Raw genomic sequence first — 16,050 nt, forward strand, 5'->3', positions numbered from 1 at the left:
CAAATGAAATATTTTAGGCTCACATCTTTATCAGCTATAGGTCATTTTCCTGGGCTCTTTAGGCAATCAGACCATTTGGAGATGAGGAGGGGAGTGGGAGAAGGCAAGCAGAGAGACCCTTACAGTTTCAGTGATAAATGCTTTGGTTTGGACATGCACAATTCAAAGGAGAATTAATGTGAGGATGTGGAGAGACATCAGGGAAGGCTTCCTGGAAGAGGAAGTGCATATGCTAAGGTACAGACAGGTATTGCCCTGGCAGAAAGAAGGGAGGTACATAGAGAGGTGTTTTCTTTCTAGAGCAAAGAAGGGCATGAGATGAGGAATCTAATACCCTTTGGGGAATGATAGGTGGTTCACGCCTGCCCTGGTTATCTAGCCAAAATTTAGAAGCACTTGAAGACGAGAACCCCCCCGACCCTCCATCAAGTGAATCTCTCAAGGGGATGGATGTTCCAGCAAATGCGGAAAGTGTAGAAGTTTCTTAATGGTTTTTTGATCAGAGCTATGTACAAAGGGAGACAAAATGATATGACTGGTTCATATTATTTACAGACTAAAACATCACTGCTCGTGTATAGGAACAAAAAAGAAAAAAAAAGCAAATGTGTTACACTTAAACTAGGAAAGAAGCCTACTTAACTGAGCACCTATATAGGTTAAGCAGGAGGTATCTATAATGAAAGAAAAACAAATAGATTTCATGTAATGAAGAGATTTCACAGGAGTTCTAGAAGAGCATATATACGTACCAAAAATTTCCTATACATACTAAATTTTATATACATACTAAAAACTTCCTATTAAAGAAATATTTCATTAATATAGTAAAAAGGAAAGAACACAGGTAAAAGAAAGAAGAAACAGAAGTTAGGGACCTAAAGAAGCCAAACAGCAGGAGCACTAGGGCTTAGAATGACAATCAGTCCTACTTTGAGGTCAGGATTACCAAAACTGAAGCTAGAGCTTCTTTGTCTTTTCAGAGATTTGTAAAAATGCTGTCTGCTACCCAGAACCCATTTTTTCTTTTTTCAATTGAAGTATAGTTGCTTTACAGTGTTGTGTCAACCTCTGCTGTGCAGCAAAATGACTCAGTTATACACACAAATACATTCTTTTTTATATTCGTTTCCATTATGATGTATCATGGGGTAGTGAATACAGTTCCCTGTGCTAGCCACAGTAGGACCTGGTGGTTTATCCATTCTAAATTAACAGCTTGCATCTATCAACACCACACTCCCAGTTTGCTCCTCTCCCGGCCTCCTTAGCAGCCATGAGTCTGCTCTCTGTGTCTGTGAGCCTGTTTCTGTTGCGTAGATACGTTCATTTGTGCCACTTTCAGATTACACATACAGGTGATATCATACGGCATCTGTCTTTCTCTGTCTGACTTACTTCACTTAGTATGATGGTCTCTGCTGTTGTTGTTCAGTTGCTAAGCCATGTCCGACTCTTTGCAACCCCGTGGACTGCAACATGCCAGGCTTCCCTGTCCTTTACTGTTTCCCAGAGTTTGCTCAAATTCATGTTCAATGAATAGTCATAGTCAATGATGCTATCTAACCATCTCATCCTCTGTCACCCCCTTCTCCTCCTGTCCTCAATCCTTCCCAGCATCAGGGTCTTTTCGAATGAGTTAGCTCTTCATATCAGGTGGACAAAGTGTTGGAGCTTCATCTCCAGCATCAGTCCTTCCAGTGAATATTCAGAGTTGATTTCCTTTAGGATTGACTGGTTTTGATCTCGTTGCAGTGTAAGCTTGATTAGGTAACATTTGCTTAGTTTTGCTTTTATTTCTATTGCCTTGGGAGGCTGACCTAAGAAAACACTGGTACAATTTACATGAGAGAATGCTCTGCCTACACACTCTTCTAGGCCTTTATGGTATCATGTCTTATGCTTAAGTCTTTAAACCATTTTGAGTTTATTTTTGTGCATGGTGTGAAGTGTGTTCTAACTGCATTGATTTAATGTGGTTGTCTAACTTCCCCATCATCATTTGTTGAAGAGACCATCTTTTTCTCACTGTATATTATTGCCTCCTTTGTCATAGATTAATTGACCATAGGTGTGTGGGTTTATTTCTGGGCTGTCTATTCTGTTCCATTGATGCATATGCCTGATTTTGTACCAGTACCACACTGTTTTGGTAACTGTAGCTTTGTAGTATCATTTGATGTCTTGGAGAGTTTTATCTCCTGTTTCCACCCCCCGCCCTCCCCCCCCCAGATTGCTCTGGCAAATATGGATCTCTTTTCTTTTAATTAATTTATTTAATTGAAGGCTAATTACTTTACAATATTATAGTGGTTTTTGCCATACATTGACATGAATCAGTCATGGGTATACATGTGTCCCCATCCTGAACCCCCCTCCCACCTCCCTTCCCATCCCATCCCTCAGGGTTGTCCCAGTGCCCTGGCCTTGAGCACCCTGTCCCGTGCATCTAACCTGGACTGGTGATCTATTTCACATATGGTAATACACTCGTGGAGAAGGCAATGGCAACCCACTCCTAGCGACCCCACTTTATTTTTTCACTTTCATGCATTGGAGAAGGAAATGGCAACCCACTCCAGTGTTCTTGCCTGGAGAATCCCAGGGACGGGGGAGCCTGGTGGGCTGCCGTCTATGGGGTCGCACAGAGTCGCACACGACTGAAGCGACTTAGTAGCAGCAGCAGCAGCAATATACACATTTCAATGCTATACTCTCAAATCATCCCACCCTTGCAAATATGGATCTCTTATGGCTCCATGTAAATTTTTGGATTATTTGTCCTAGTTCTGTGAAAAATGTCATGGATAATTTGATTGGGATCACATTAAATCTATGGATTGCTTTGGGTAGTACTGTTATTTTAACAACATTAATTCTTCCAACCCAAGAGCATGGGTTGTCTTTCCATTTCACTGAATCCTGTTTTATTTCCTTTATTAATGTTTTATAGTTCTCAGTATGTAAGTCTTTCAGTTCCTTGATCAGGTTTAGTCCTTTTTTTTTTTCAGTACAATTTTATTGGCACCTGTTCTTTAAGTGTTTTCTTTAAATGGAGGTTGATCTGCCCTGAACAATTATATAACATATTTATTATATCACAAATAGCTAAGCTGGACCTGTCACATGGCTTTACTCTTAAAAATGAAATGCCCAATAGTATGTCAAATCACAAAGAATAGGTCTCACAATCCCTTAAGCCATTATTAACATCCAGTCAATGAACCTAACAAATACAAAGACTATTTCCTTATGACTAAAGTGCTTTAAGGTAGCAGCTTTTCCACCCAAGAAACTTCCTAAGGAAAAACGCATCACTTGATGGGGTCTTTGAAGGCTCCCCAGCTACTTCATGCAGACATTTTTCTCATTAAAAGATGGTACAAATCCTGGTGACCTCCTACAGTTCGGATTAAATTAGAAATCCTTCTATCACAGACACCCATGAGTTTCCCGGTTTTCATGCGGTCCTTTGCCTCCCTACCCACGCTAGAAACATCACATTAAGAAGAAACTGTCCATGTTAAAAATCACTGTCCACATCACATTGTTCACTTTATCTACCACTCCTCACCCCATTCTACTGTGTATGTAGTTCCACTATGCCTTGAAGCTTGCCCAACCAAAACCTTCCAGAACCTGCAGCCCATATCATTCCTGAAAGTCTAGGAATACACTGAAAACTCTCCAGCCTGTAATCATCTTCTAGTTTGTTCTCTAATTGCTCAGAAGCCTCATTTCAACTATATTACAAGCTGCTTAAAATTCAAGACCATGTGTGACCTCTTTTCTATAAAGGTTTTAATACCAGCTGTATAATAGAGACTCCACTAATAATCAATTAACTGATTAACGAGCATAATAAAGAATACACCAATTCAGAATCCAGTACCACAGAGTGAAACTGTGGGTGCCAATAAACTAGGAATAAGTATAATTATCAATACTGCTAATTCTTAGCTAACCAGCCAAGTATTCTAGAAAAATAAGGTAGGAAAGATACTGAAGTATGTTAGATTTTCCAAAGCCACAATAACCAGGACCTTCCTAAGAAGTCCATGAATTAAAATAATAATTTTTCTCTTCTCCCAAGAAAGGAAATGTTACATCCCAATACCTTCCCTCCCCCAAAGCACTAATTACTATGAGTTTCTTGGTTTCTGACAGTAGAATTCATTCGACACACTAAGATAGCAAAAAGCTAAGTGCTGTAATTTTACCACGGGGGCAAAAGGACACCAGAAAGGTCAAGGCAAGGGGCCCAGCAGAGAGGCAGCTGTCCTCCAGTGGACCAAGGGACCCTTCTAAGACGGCAGCTATGACTGCCTCACCACCTTTACCTTCACCATCATCTCCCCAGACACACAACCCAATCAAATTCTTGACAGCCCAACCATTCAACAAGTCTGGGCTTCAGGAAGCAGAACAGGAGCATCAGTTCAGTTCAGCTCAGTCGCTCAGTCATGTCCAACTCTTTGCAACCCCACGGACTGCAGCACACCAGGCTTCCCTGTCCATCACCAACTCCCAGAGTCCACCCAAACTCATGTCCGTTGAGTCGGTGATGCCATCCAACCATCTCATCCTCTGCCGTCCCCTTTTCCTCCTGCCTTCAATCTTTCCCACCATCAGAAACTACCAAAAGTTGAATTAAGACTTCCTTACAGGAGCTTCCTGGTTGCTCAATGGTTAGGATTCTGGGCTTTCACTGCCATGGCTTGGGTTCATTCCTGGTTAGGGAACTGAGATCCTGCAAGCCATGTGGTGCATCCAGAAAAAAGGAGAGAAGACCTCCTCAACATTTCTTTAAAAACTACCATTATCTAAGTACTAAACAGTACATACCAGGAACTACCCTCAGTGCTAAACATACAGTGAGGATAAGAAAGCTGGAGTGCCAGCACTCTCCATTCTCTGGGTCATCTCATCACTCTTAATAGGCAGGTTGGTCAGGTACTGAAATAGGTATACCAGTTGGGTAAGTGGGTAGTAAGTAAAACAACCTATGATCTCTCTCTCTCCCTCTTTCACACACACACGGCATTGCTGTTATAAATCTGCTTTGCTCCCCTCTATGATGGTCAGTAATTAATAGAGAACATGCATTTCCACCCTGTAAATCCCATAGAATATTTATTGGTGCCATCCATCTCACGGACTCTCAAACACCTCTCATAAGAAGTCCACACTTGGCCAGTCTGTTCAGGCACACCCACGCAGAGAGCTGCTCTGGCAGGCATTCTGTCCTTCCCAGGAAGGACAACACATACATAAAGTAATGAATTTTTTTTTAACCTCTGCAAAAGGTAAAGAAGAGCAAACTGGGGCTGAAAGTTTTAAGTGACTACTTCTGACTGGAACTCAATTTCAGAAAAAAACTCTCCCCCACCAAATAATTAGTAGTTCTTCATTCATTCATTCATTCACTGAATCACAATACCCTTCACCTGTTTCCTGCTGATTATTCTCATGGCACCCAGGCATGTTCAGAGTAAGGATGCACATTTAGAGTATCTTTTCACAGAAGCAAGAGTTGGATTACAGCAAGGATTTTATAGTTCATTTTTAAGCCGATCTTTGATTAATAGACCCCTGATAAACCAGTTACTCTGTGGATAGGCTCAGGTGAGCCCACAATGAGATTTATCTTCATGGATTAGGCCTGACCTATAAGAACCTGCTTAGGGGTCCCTACTGCTATTTCAGCCCTGAGTTATGAAAATTCATCCCTTTACTATCAATAGAACCTAGCTCAGAGGGTAATAACTAGGAGATGTATTACTCCTGGAATACAAGCACTCCTGAGACTTTGATTATAATGTCCACAGCTGAAGGCACTATTTCACAATTGAGATTACTATTTTCCAGATGAAAAAAACTCTGAGCTGTGGAATAATGCCTTCAGCTACATACATTGTAATCACACTCAGCAGTTCTTGTATCCCAAGAGCAATACAGGGTACCAGTAGTTGGGCTGGTGAGTTGATTTAGGGAATGGAAGGAAGAAGTTGGAGGAGAAAACATAGATAACCCTAATTTCATATTTGCTTTATCTGGGGGGACTTTGGCGTAAGAGTTCAACACGTGCAAAAACCATATCAACTTCACTAAAAAGAAAAAATACATTTAAAAAGTAATTATTTTTCAAACCAGCAAACGGTTTTTTTGGAAGTTCAGGGTGGGTTTTTTTGGGGAATATTGACTGCTGGCCAGAATATAAAGAGACGTAAAATCTCAACTCAGTCGCTGTGATGTCTATGCTCAGTCATGCCTGACTTTGCAAGCCCATGGACTGTAGCCCACCATGCTCCTTTGTTCATGAGATTTTTCAGGCAAAAACTGTAGTGGGGTGCCATTTCCTCTTCCAGGGGATCTTTCCGACCCAGGGATCGAACCCACATCACCTGCTTGGCAGGTGGATTCTTTACCACTGAGCCACCTGGGAAGCCATATATTGATTTCTCAATATATGGAAGCACAAAGTTGTACAGTATTCCTAGAAACAATTTAGCAAGAGTATGGAAAACCTACATCATGCTCATATCATTTGCCACATTAATCCCCTCCCAGAATCTACCCTGACAAAACAACCCGAGGTCAACGAAGACTTATTAAAAGCCTGCTCATTACCATTATTTTCAATGGGTAAAACCTGGAAATAACCTAAAGGGGGAAATAGTATAATAAATTGTGAGAAATCCATACACTGGAATATTATACAGCCTTTAAATTGAGTCATAATGGCTAAGGAGAAATGCTAATTCACGTTGTATTCTACAAATTTTGTTAAGCAATTTATCCAAGGGCATTCAAATAGTTCCTACATCAATATTTAACAGACTCTCTCTCGGAGTTAACTAATTGGACTTCGGCTCAGGTTTTTGTTTTTGAGTTATAAGGCCAATAAAGTATTGATATTATATTAAATGACTGCAAATAAAGTCTGTATCCTTAATAAATGCTGACATTATGTTGGTACATTCTGCATGAATTTAAAAGGAAAAATGCACTTTCGCATACGTTTAGTGAATTTTCCCTGATTCTTCATAATGCACTTTTGCAAATGGAAAAGATGAATATTCATTAAGGCTCTCTGAATATATTACAGTTTAAATAGTTTGGTTTTAATATTTATAATACATCATGAAACATAATTTTTCCATTAAAAGAAATGGATACAGTGTCAAAAGAGGGCCACTGAAGAAACATAAAATTATACTACTTAACCTAATATTAAAAATTGAAAAACAATATTTGAAAGTACTTCCACCCCTCAAAACAGTTAACTGTTCTTAAAAAAAAAAAAAAACTTTCAGTTTGTGGGGTTGGTGAATTTAGAGTGAAAATAAGGAAGAAAGAAACCACAAGCTGGTCTGTGCTGTCCTGTGGTAACTCGCTTCAGTCGTGTCCGACTCTTTGAAACCCAATGGACAGTAGCCTGCCAGTCTCCTCTGGTTCTCCAGGCAAGAATGCTGGAGTGGGTTGCCGTGTATTTTTCCAGGGGATCATCCCGACCCAGGGATGAAACCCACAGCTCTTTTGTCTCTTGCACTGGCACATGTGTTCTTAACCACTAGCATTCACAAGCCTGCAAAAAGCTAAGGACCAAATGGTCAAACTCCTACTCAAATCAAAGGATCTGATTTCCTCCATTCTGAGAATACCACTTCAGCTAAGACCAGCTGACAACCCCCAAGAAATATTTTTTCTACCAACCTCAGGAACGCTGACATCAGCACTTCTTGAGTCACAGATGCTGTGCGAAGTAGCGCACAAGAATTTGCTCATTTAGTCCTCACTATAAACTTATGAAGCAATAGATCCACTAGCCCCACCTCACAGATGAAGAAACTGAGGCTCACACAGCCAATAAGTGGTAGAAACTTGAGCTGATCTCTAAAACACTCTGCTTCTCATTGCCCAACTGAATAATTATAGTTTAATTCCTGAACACAGTTTCCAAAATTAACTACTCCCTGGCTCGAGAAATATCTTCTTGATTAGGCTAAACAATATAAACCTAAAGGGTAAAATACAGATTAAAACCAAAAAATAAACAAGAGTCTGTTCTAGGACACTTAAAAAGTAAAGAAAGGAAATATATTTACTTTTACATTCAACACGCCTTCACTGAGCACCTATTATGTGCCAAGGACTGTTCTAGGCCCCAGGGAAACACTCGGTAAAACAGAAAAAAAAAGCTGTCTTCAAGAATTTTTCATCAGAATAATAGGAGATATACAATGAGCAAATTATGTGGTGTATTGGAAGGAGATAAAGCTATTGAGAAAAGTGGGGTGTGTGGCATGCAGTGAGGGAAAGACTTTCAAACAAAATGGTCAAGGAAGCGCTCAATAAGAAAGAATATGACAGGGATGCTCACAAGAATCAGAACAGATGAGTCACATGATTCAAATCAAACAGAAAACTGTTGAAAATACTGGAAACTAATTTTCACTGTGTTTCTGCCATCCATCTACCACTCCAAAGAACAAAAGAAGTGACTATTTCTTACGATGGTTACATATACCATTTCTAAACTTTAATCACCAGGGCTTACAACCTTATTTTCCTACGGACAAAATAAGTTACCCCGGGTCCTGCTTTGCCTCCTGAAATTTCCATCTTTCTTACCAGAAAGCAGCATCTGTATAAATCCCCCGCTTTTGACGACTATGACTTCTTTGATAAACTACCCATGTGTGTGGGGAGGGACAGAAAGATGGAGGAAGCAAATGGGGAAATGAGTTTTCCCCTCTTCAGATTAATGTATACGAGGTATACATCTGACACTTCATCAGCACTCCCGGCTGGTGCCCCAGCAGGCGGACACTGGCTGAGCATGTATTCTGCCAGCTACCACGTTGCTTAGGATGAATTGGCAATGTGCCATTTATCAGAAATGCCCAATGTGTCTGGGAGAAGGAACACAACTACATTTAGCATTGCCAAGGAAAACTAGATACTTCCGGCTAGGAATTAATCTCCTCCTTGAGAAGGTAGTTAGCATTACCTTGAACCTTGCCTATGGCATTTAAATCACACTAGGTCATACATTTACTGAAACTCATACCTCCCCAACCACGGCCTTCATTTATATCTTACTAACATGTGACTACCTCTCAGATTGAGGGTCTATACTTTCCCCTCATGTTCTATTGTTGTGTTGAACATAAAACTGTGATATCAAGTGTAATCCTGTCATTTAGACATAAACCACATTGATTCTGATTTTACCAAGTTCTCCACACTTGAACATATGTGTTGCCTCAACTTTCCTCTTCAAAGAATCAACAAAATACTTAAACCAATGCGACTGCATGACTACTCACAAACAAGTTAAGGAAACTTCCTTGAATATGGGCTGTGATAATTTCTTCATTTTGTCACCGTATTTTGTCAGCAGCTGATACGGAACTTTCAATAGCGTGCCTGTGTACTTTAGTTATGTCTGACCCTCTACAACTCTATGGACTGCAGCCCTCCAGGCTCCTCTGTCCGTGGATTCTCCAGGCAAAAACACTGGAGTGGGTTGCCATGCCCTACTCTAGGGGATCTTCCCAACCCAGGAATCGAACCCATGTCCCTTATGTCTCCTACACTGGCAGGCGCATTCTTTACAACTGAATGGGATTTGGTCCATTACATGGACTTTGAGGCTAATCACGATTATAAGATGCACTGGACAGCAAAACCAAAAATACTTTAGATAGATGGTCTTAATTAGACACCCAAGATAGCATACAGAATCGCATCATCACTCCAGCCTTGCAACTAAAGGAATCTGTCACTTTCCACCAGAGATTATCCATTCCATCAGTATTATTTACTGAATGTCTCCTATATGCACGGTGTTGTGCTAGGAACAGTGAGGAGCAGAACGTCAGATCAGACAGGAATTCTGCCCTCAGGGAACGTGCAGTCTAGCAAGGGGATATTAGGCATAAACACAAAGAACTAAGACAAAGGTGGGCCTTGATAAACGCTGAGGAAGGTAAACTTACAGCTTGAAGATGGGGGCAATGGGGCTTACCGTGGCAAGGAGAGAATGAGAGTGAAGCATGTTCACTGGTGGCTCAGACAGTAAAGAACCCTCCTGCAATGCAGGAGACTTGGTTTCGATCCCAGGGAATGGCTACCCATGCCAGAATTCTTGCCTGGAGAATTCCAAGGACAGAGGAGCCTGCTGGGCTACAGTCTATGGGGTTGCAAAAAGTCAGACATGAATGAGCAACTAACAATGTTCTACTGTACAGCGCACTTCCAGTAACATAAGGCTTATTTTGAAGACAAGAAAAAGGGGGACAGAAAGGAAAAAGAAAAAGGTCTAATAGATATACATTAATACTCCCCCAGCATCATTCTCTATCAAATCTGTTAGGTGTAATCAGCATAATTTAGATATAAGCCAATCCAAGAAACATAGACTAACTTGAATGACTCTGCAAAGGGCACAAAAAAAAAAAAAGGCAAAGTCATGAAAGTATACTGAGTGACATACTAAAATAAGTGACATGGCAGAGAAACCTGAGCAAATTGCTGCCGAACAATGAGGAAATCAAGGCAGTGCTCTGCCTGGCAGCTCTCCTCCAGCTGCTCCTGCTCATGAAATGCCAGAAGGTGGGGGACAGAAGACATGGTCAAACAGCCTGCAAATGGTTTTCCTTAGACAACAATTAGGAAGCAAGGAAACCTCTGAAGTAAAGATATGATGAGGGTGATATTTTAAACCTTCACTCTCTAGTAGTAAATGGTCAGTCACCATCTGGCTTTGATGCCACATGTGATTTTTATGTTGGCTAATATTTGAGGCTTGCTAGGTGCCAGGTACTATTTTAAGTTTGCTTTTCATGGTATTTTAACATTTTCTCTAGTCTTGCTCCTAAACCGTATGAATACTTGCAGGGTAAATAAGCTGACAAGTGACTCTCTGATAAGAATGCTCTTCTCCTTGGTTTTGTATCTTATTTCCAAATATCTTAGGTCACCTGACATGTGTTTCATCAATCAATCAATCAGTTTCTAGTCTGAGTACATAACTACCAGTATTAGACACATTACTTTGTGGCAGTGTTGTTTTAATTAGAATGATTTGCTTGGCAATAAACATACAGGATTACCTATTTATGTATAAGAATAATATTGTAGTGGCCCCCAAAGCACTTCTGTTTAAAAAAAAATAAAATCACTGATTGCGAGGAATTTTCTTCTTTCCTCAAAAAGTAAATGCTTACGAAAGTAAAATAAGCTTTTAATAAAATTTCTCAAGAAGGAAAAGTAATTGAACTCGGGGATGGGATGGGGGAAAATGCTAAAACGCATCATTTAACTGAACCTTTAAAAATAAGCCCCCAAATTTTCCTGAGAAGTAAAAGATACATTTTGATTTAAAGACCATAGTCAATTTTGAAGTCATAAAATATCCTCAAAGAAACTTTTCAGGGATAACTATCCAGTATGTTCAGAAGTTTTATGATTCTGAAACTAGAAACAGTGAGTTTCAACGCTGAATTCCAGAGACTGTTTAATAGGTTGTTTCGTCTCACAGTTTGCTGAAGAGCTAATAAAATCTAAGAAACTAAGCAATATGCTTAAACGTATATAGCTACCTAACGACAAAAGCAGGATTAGAGGTTAGACCTAAATCAGATCTCTCTATATTACTGAACGATTTTCAAATATCTCATGATTTATTATCAATGTATAAAATTATAAGGCACTGACATATCATTTGCATCACCATCAGTAAAAGATATTTCAAAATCTATTCCAATACCATATAACCCCACCACCAATACAAAAGCAACCTGTATAGACCTCTAGGCTGTGCCAAAGGTTAAAGTTGAAAAGTAATGGGCCCACTGGAAAACAAAATTCTCGTAAGCATCATGGTTAAAAATAAAAGTCTATTTTTTTTTTTTTTAAGGCATGTAGGAGTCCATGGGGTCGCTGAGGGTCGGACACAACTGAGCGACTTTACTTTCACTTTTCACTTTCAGGCATTGGAGAAGGAAATGGCAACCCACTCCAGTGTTCTTGCCTGGAGAATCCCAGGGACGGGGGAGCCTGGTGGGCTGCCGTCTATGGGGTGGCACAGAGTCGGACACGACTGAAGTGACTCAGCAGCAGAAGCCCATGCTGCTAACAAATCATAAATATTTATGCCATGTGCCAACGTGTAGGTGTAGAGAGAGTGCTGGAGCTGAAAATAATAATCATTTTCAATGATTCTAGAAGAGAAGGATCCAGGCAAGAATCACCAATGAATATGGAATCCAAAGGAAATTTTTGATAAGAAGAAACATGCTTGGATGGCCTCAAAGTGTCTCCCTGCCAAAGGCTTATTGACTGCAAGAGAAAAGTTCTAACTGTGGAGAAACTGGCCAATGCCTTGTCTGGGTGAAAAAAATTAACATCATAATGATGGGCAAATGGACATATCATCACCTGCCCATGGCATGACCTGAAAGGATACAACATCACCAGTGTCACATTCTGGGCTGGAATGCAAAACCCAAAGCTCACTGTAAGAAAACATCAGACATACCCGACACTGTCATACGAGGAACACTCCTTTAAAAAATGGGGTGGGGATGTCACTTAGTCTTCAAAACTCAGCGTCATAAAAGGCAAAGAAACACTGGGGAGAGTTTCCAGATTAAAGGATAATTAAATACAAGACATGAGCCCAGACTGGATCCTCTACTGAAGGAGGGAAAATACTATAGAGGACGTTATTGGGCCAATTGATAAAAATGAAATACAGATGGCAGAGCAGATAAAAGACTTCTTTCATGCATAAATTTAATGAAGTTACCTGTGATAACAAAAGGCCATGATATATATAACCTATTCTCAAAGAGTTCAAAACACTATATGCGAGTGTATATGCATATACACGGAGAGAGAAATCAGTACAGCAAATAGGCAAGAGTTAATACTTAAACCCAGGCAAAGGATCAGCTGGTGCTGTATGTATTTGTCTTATTCGTGCAACTTTCCTATAAGTTTGAAATTATTTTCAAATAAGTTTTTTACTTTAAAAAAGCTGAGAACCATTTTCATTTCTTTCGAGGGAAAAGTTGAAACAGAGTTAAGTTTACAAAAATATTCCAACTTAGGTTGAAGGGGAGAATCTGGTAAAAACCAGCACACTGGAAACAAAAAATTTCAGTGTCAAATCTGTGCTTAACATTAAATGTAGATTTAAGTTCAAATCTAGAACAATAAACTCAATAAATTTAGACGTCCCTACGTCAGTGGTGACACGGAGCAAAGCTAACCGACCACAGACAGAGCCCGATGACAACTCACCAGGCTGGCGGTGAGCGAGGGCGCCGACTGGCCCAGGGCCTGGCTGCGCATGCGCACGAGGTTGGACGTCTCCGCAGAGGTGGCCCAGGCTTGCCCCGCAGCCGGGTTTGGAAGGAGATACCTGCCTGTTGGGGATAAAAAGAGGGCAGTGTGAATAGTGGGCAGAATGGCAGTGCTTCTGTAGAAATCCTTATATACCATTTCAGCCGTACATTACAATTATATTGTATAGCAGCTGGAAGCAGATTGTTTCAAGTCGGGAGATTCAGTTTTAAGTTTTGATTTGAAGTTCCCACATAAACCCAGGTAAGTCTCTTCATCTCCAGAATTTGTAGGGCAAGAGGAAGGGTCTTGTTACTATGTTGAGGAATTGAGGATATATATATAAACACACAAAGCATCCTCAGCATTGTAGAAATGAACATGTGCATTTAGAAATGTACTGTTAAAATAGCTAATATGGAAAGTGATATAGGAATGCACTAGGAAAGTGTCTACGAAGATCATGACCGACAAAAGGAGGAGTTGGAAGTCTTTCAAGGTGAAATGGGGCTGGTGCCCTTTTCTCCCAGCTTCTCTGTCTCTGAAGCTACTGGTGTTCATCCAGCTGTGTCCACAGGACAGATGATGGTATCCATTTGCATAAAGCCGGACATTAATGTCAGTGTAGGTTCAATAAGCAATTTACATCAACCTTGAACTCATATATATGTGTATGTCTTTAAAAGTCAAACAGCTGAACCAACTCACATTGTATTACTTCTTCAGTACACGGATTAGACTAGTTATCAACACATAAGATACACACCTTTTTGTTAGGATGGGCATGCATAGTCACATAGTAATGAAGCTCAATAAAAACAGAGACCATGTTTGATATTTTGCGGTAGCACAGTAATTGGTCATAGCAGATACTCATTCAATATTTGTTGAATGATGAAAGAACAAGTGGACACTTCTTTCCCAAAAAACACATGAAGACAATGAAAAGACAGAAACCAAACTGTAGATTTTCCTCTACGGGCTGCATGTATGGGGACTCCAGCTTCATCTCTCCAAGATTCATGAGGACTGTGGCCCAAGTGGCTGGTAACCCTGCAGCAGAAGTAACATTGTGCCTGGTATTCTGCCCAGCAGGTCTGTTCCTTATAAAAGAACCCCCATATCTTTCCTTAGGCATGCACTTCACAAGCGCCCACTGGTTTATAACTATTGATATATAATAACAATTGAAATATGTATTAATATATTGCAATATATTAACTATTGAAATAAATGGAAATATGTTAACATATTAAATGGGCTTCCCAGGTGGTACAGTGGTGAAGAATCCACCTGCCAATGCAGGAGACACAGGAGACACAGGTTCGATCCCTGGGTCAGGAAGATCCTCTGCAGGAGGAAATGGCAACCCACTCCAGTATTCCTGCCTGAAAAATTCCAGGGACAGAGGATCCTGGTGGGCTTCAACCCATGGGTTCGTAGAGTCAGTCACAACTGAGCATGTATGCACATACCATATTAAATACGTGAGAATTCATATTTTATGGCAAGACAAAAATTTTTACATACAAAAATGCTGATTGCCCAATCTGACCCCCCAAACTGATTCCATCACTTATTCACGACCTTGTACAAGCCTCAGGTTCCTCAGCTGTAAAACCGGGGTAAACTCATAGGGTGGTGCTAAAATCAAAAAAAGAAAACACATCATATAATAAACATTCAATAAACTTAAAAAAATAAGCACAAAAAGCTATGCAACACATGAGGGATGGCAAGGTGAACAAGAAATAAAATTTTGTTAATCCACTGGAACAAATAATTACATTAGGAAGCATTTACATAATGTTTATTATCCTGTCGTAGGTAAGATTTTAGATGTTATTCCTAGTCTCATCCTAGGAATCAAGGAATGTTACAAATTGGAGGGTCTGATAGCACAACACTTGGAGTATTTTATTCCTGCCTGGACCCCCATTAGTGTTAATAGGGAAAAGAGAACAACAGATGGGTTTAAGGCAGTCATTAGAAGGCATCAACATTGTGCCATAGTTGATAGTGATTACATCAAACTTTATACAAATTTTCTTTCTGATAACTACCAAGAGCCTCTGCAAAGTGTGTTGCTGCTGTATTCATGCATCATTTGCTGCCTACGATTTAAGAAAATTAGCATCTGTCAATGCATTATTCAGCTGCACAGGGTGGAAATTAATGGATAATACCATTCCCACTCTGTTGTAGGAGAGGTGAGCTTGCCTAGCAATCTGGCTGCTCTGTTTGAATGCTGTATCAAGCTTGTTGTTACAACTGGAACTTTGATCAGCTTTGTGTTTTTTGGAAACACATTGCTAAAATTCCAATATGCTTATTAAAACCTTTATTAGGTACTGTCTACTGACATAATACGGAGAAGGCAATGGCACCCCACTCCAGTACTCTTGCCTGAAAAATCCCATGGACGGAGGAGCCTGGTGGGCCGCAGTCCATGGGATCGCTAAGAGTTGGACACGACTGAGCAACTTCATTTTCACTTTTCACTTCCCTGCATTGGAGAAGGAAATGGCAACCCACTCCAGTGTTCTTGCCTGGAGAATCCCAGGGACGGGGGAGCCTGGTGGGCTGCCATCTATGGGGTCACACAGAGTCAGACACGACTGAAGCGACTTAGCAGCAGCAGTAGCAGCAACTGACATAACTAGAAATTTAGAGGCAATAAAGACAGGTCCATAT

The 16,050-nt window shown here is 40.4% G+C and overlaps 1 protein-coding gene across 5 annotated transcripts in view; it reads right to left on the minus strand.

Annotated features, from left to right (window-relative positions):
• MAST4 (microtubule associated serine/threonine kinase family member 4) overlaps positions 1–16,050 on the minus strand; it is a 619,741-nt gene that overhangs the window by 400,820 nt on the left and 202,871 nt on the right. For all 5 annotated transcript variants that reach the window (XM_027519962.1, XM_027519961.1, XM_027519964.1 and 2 more), the window contains exon 3: positions 13,315–13,439. In XM_027519962.1, the coding sequence (XP_027375763.1) occupies positions 13,315–13,439 (125 nt within the window). The remainder of the gene's footprint in view (positions 1–13,314; positions 13,440–16,050) is intronic.

This window comes from Bos indicus x Bos taurus, chromosome 20, assembly GCF_003369695.1.
Source record: "Bos indicus x Bos taurus breed Angus x Brahman F1 hybrid chromosome 20, Bos_hybrid_MaternalHap_v2.0, whole genome shotgun sequence".
NCBI classification, from domain to species: domain Eukaryota; kingdom Metazoa; phylum Chordata; class Mammalia; order Artiodactyla; family Bovidae; genus Bos; species Bos indicus x Bos taurus.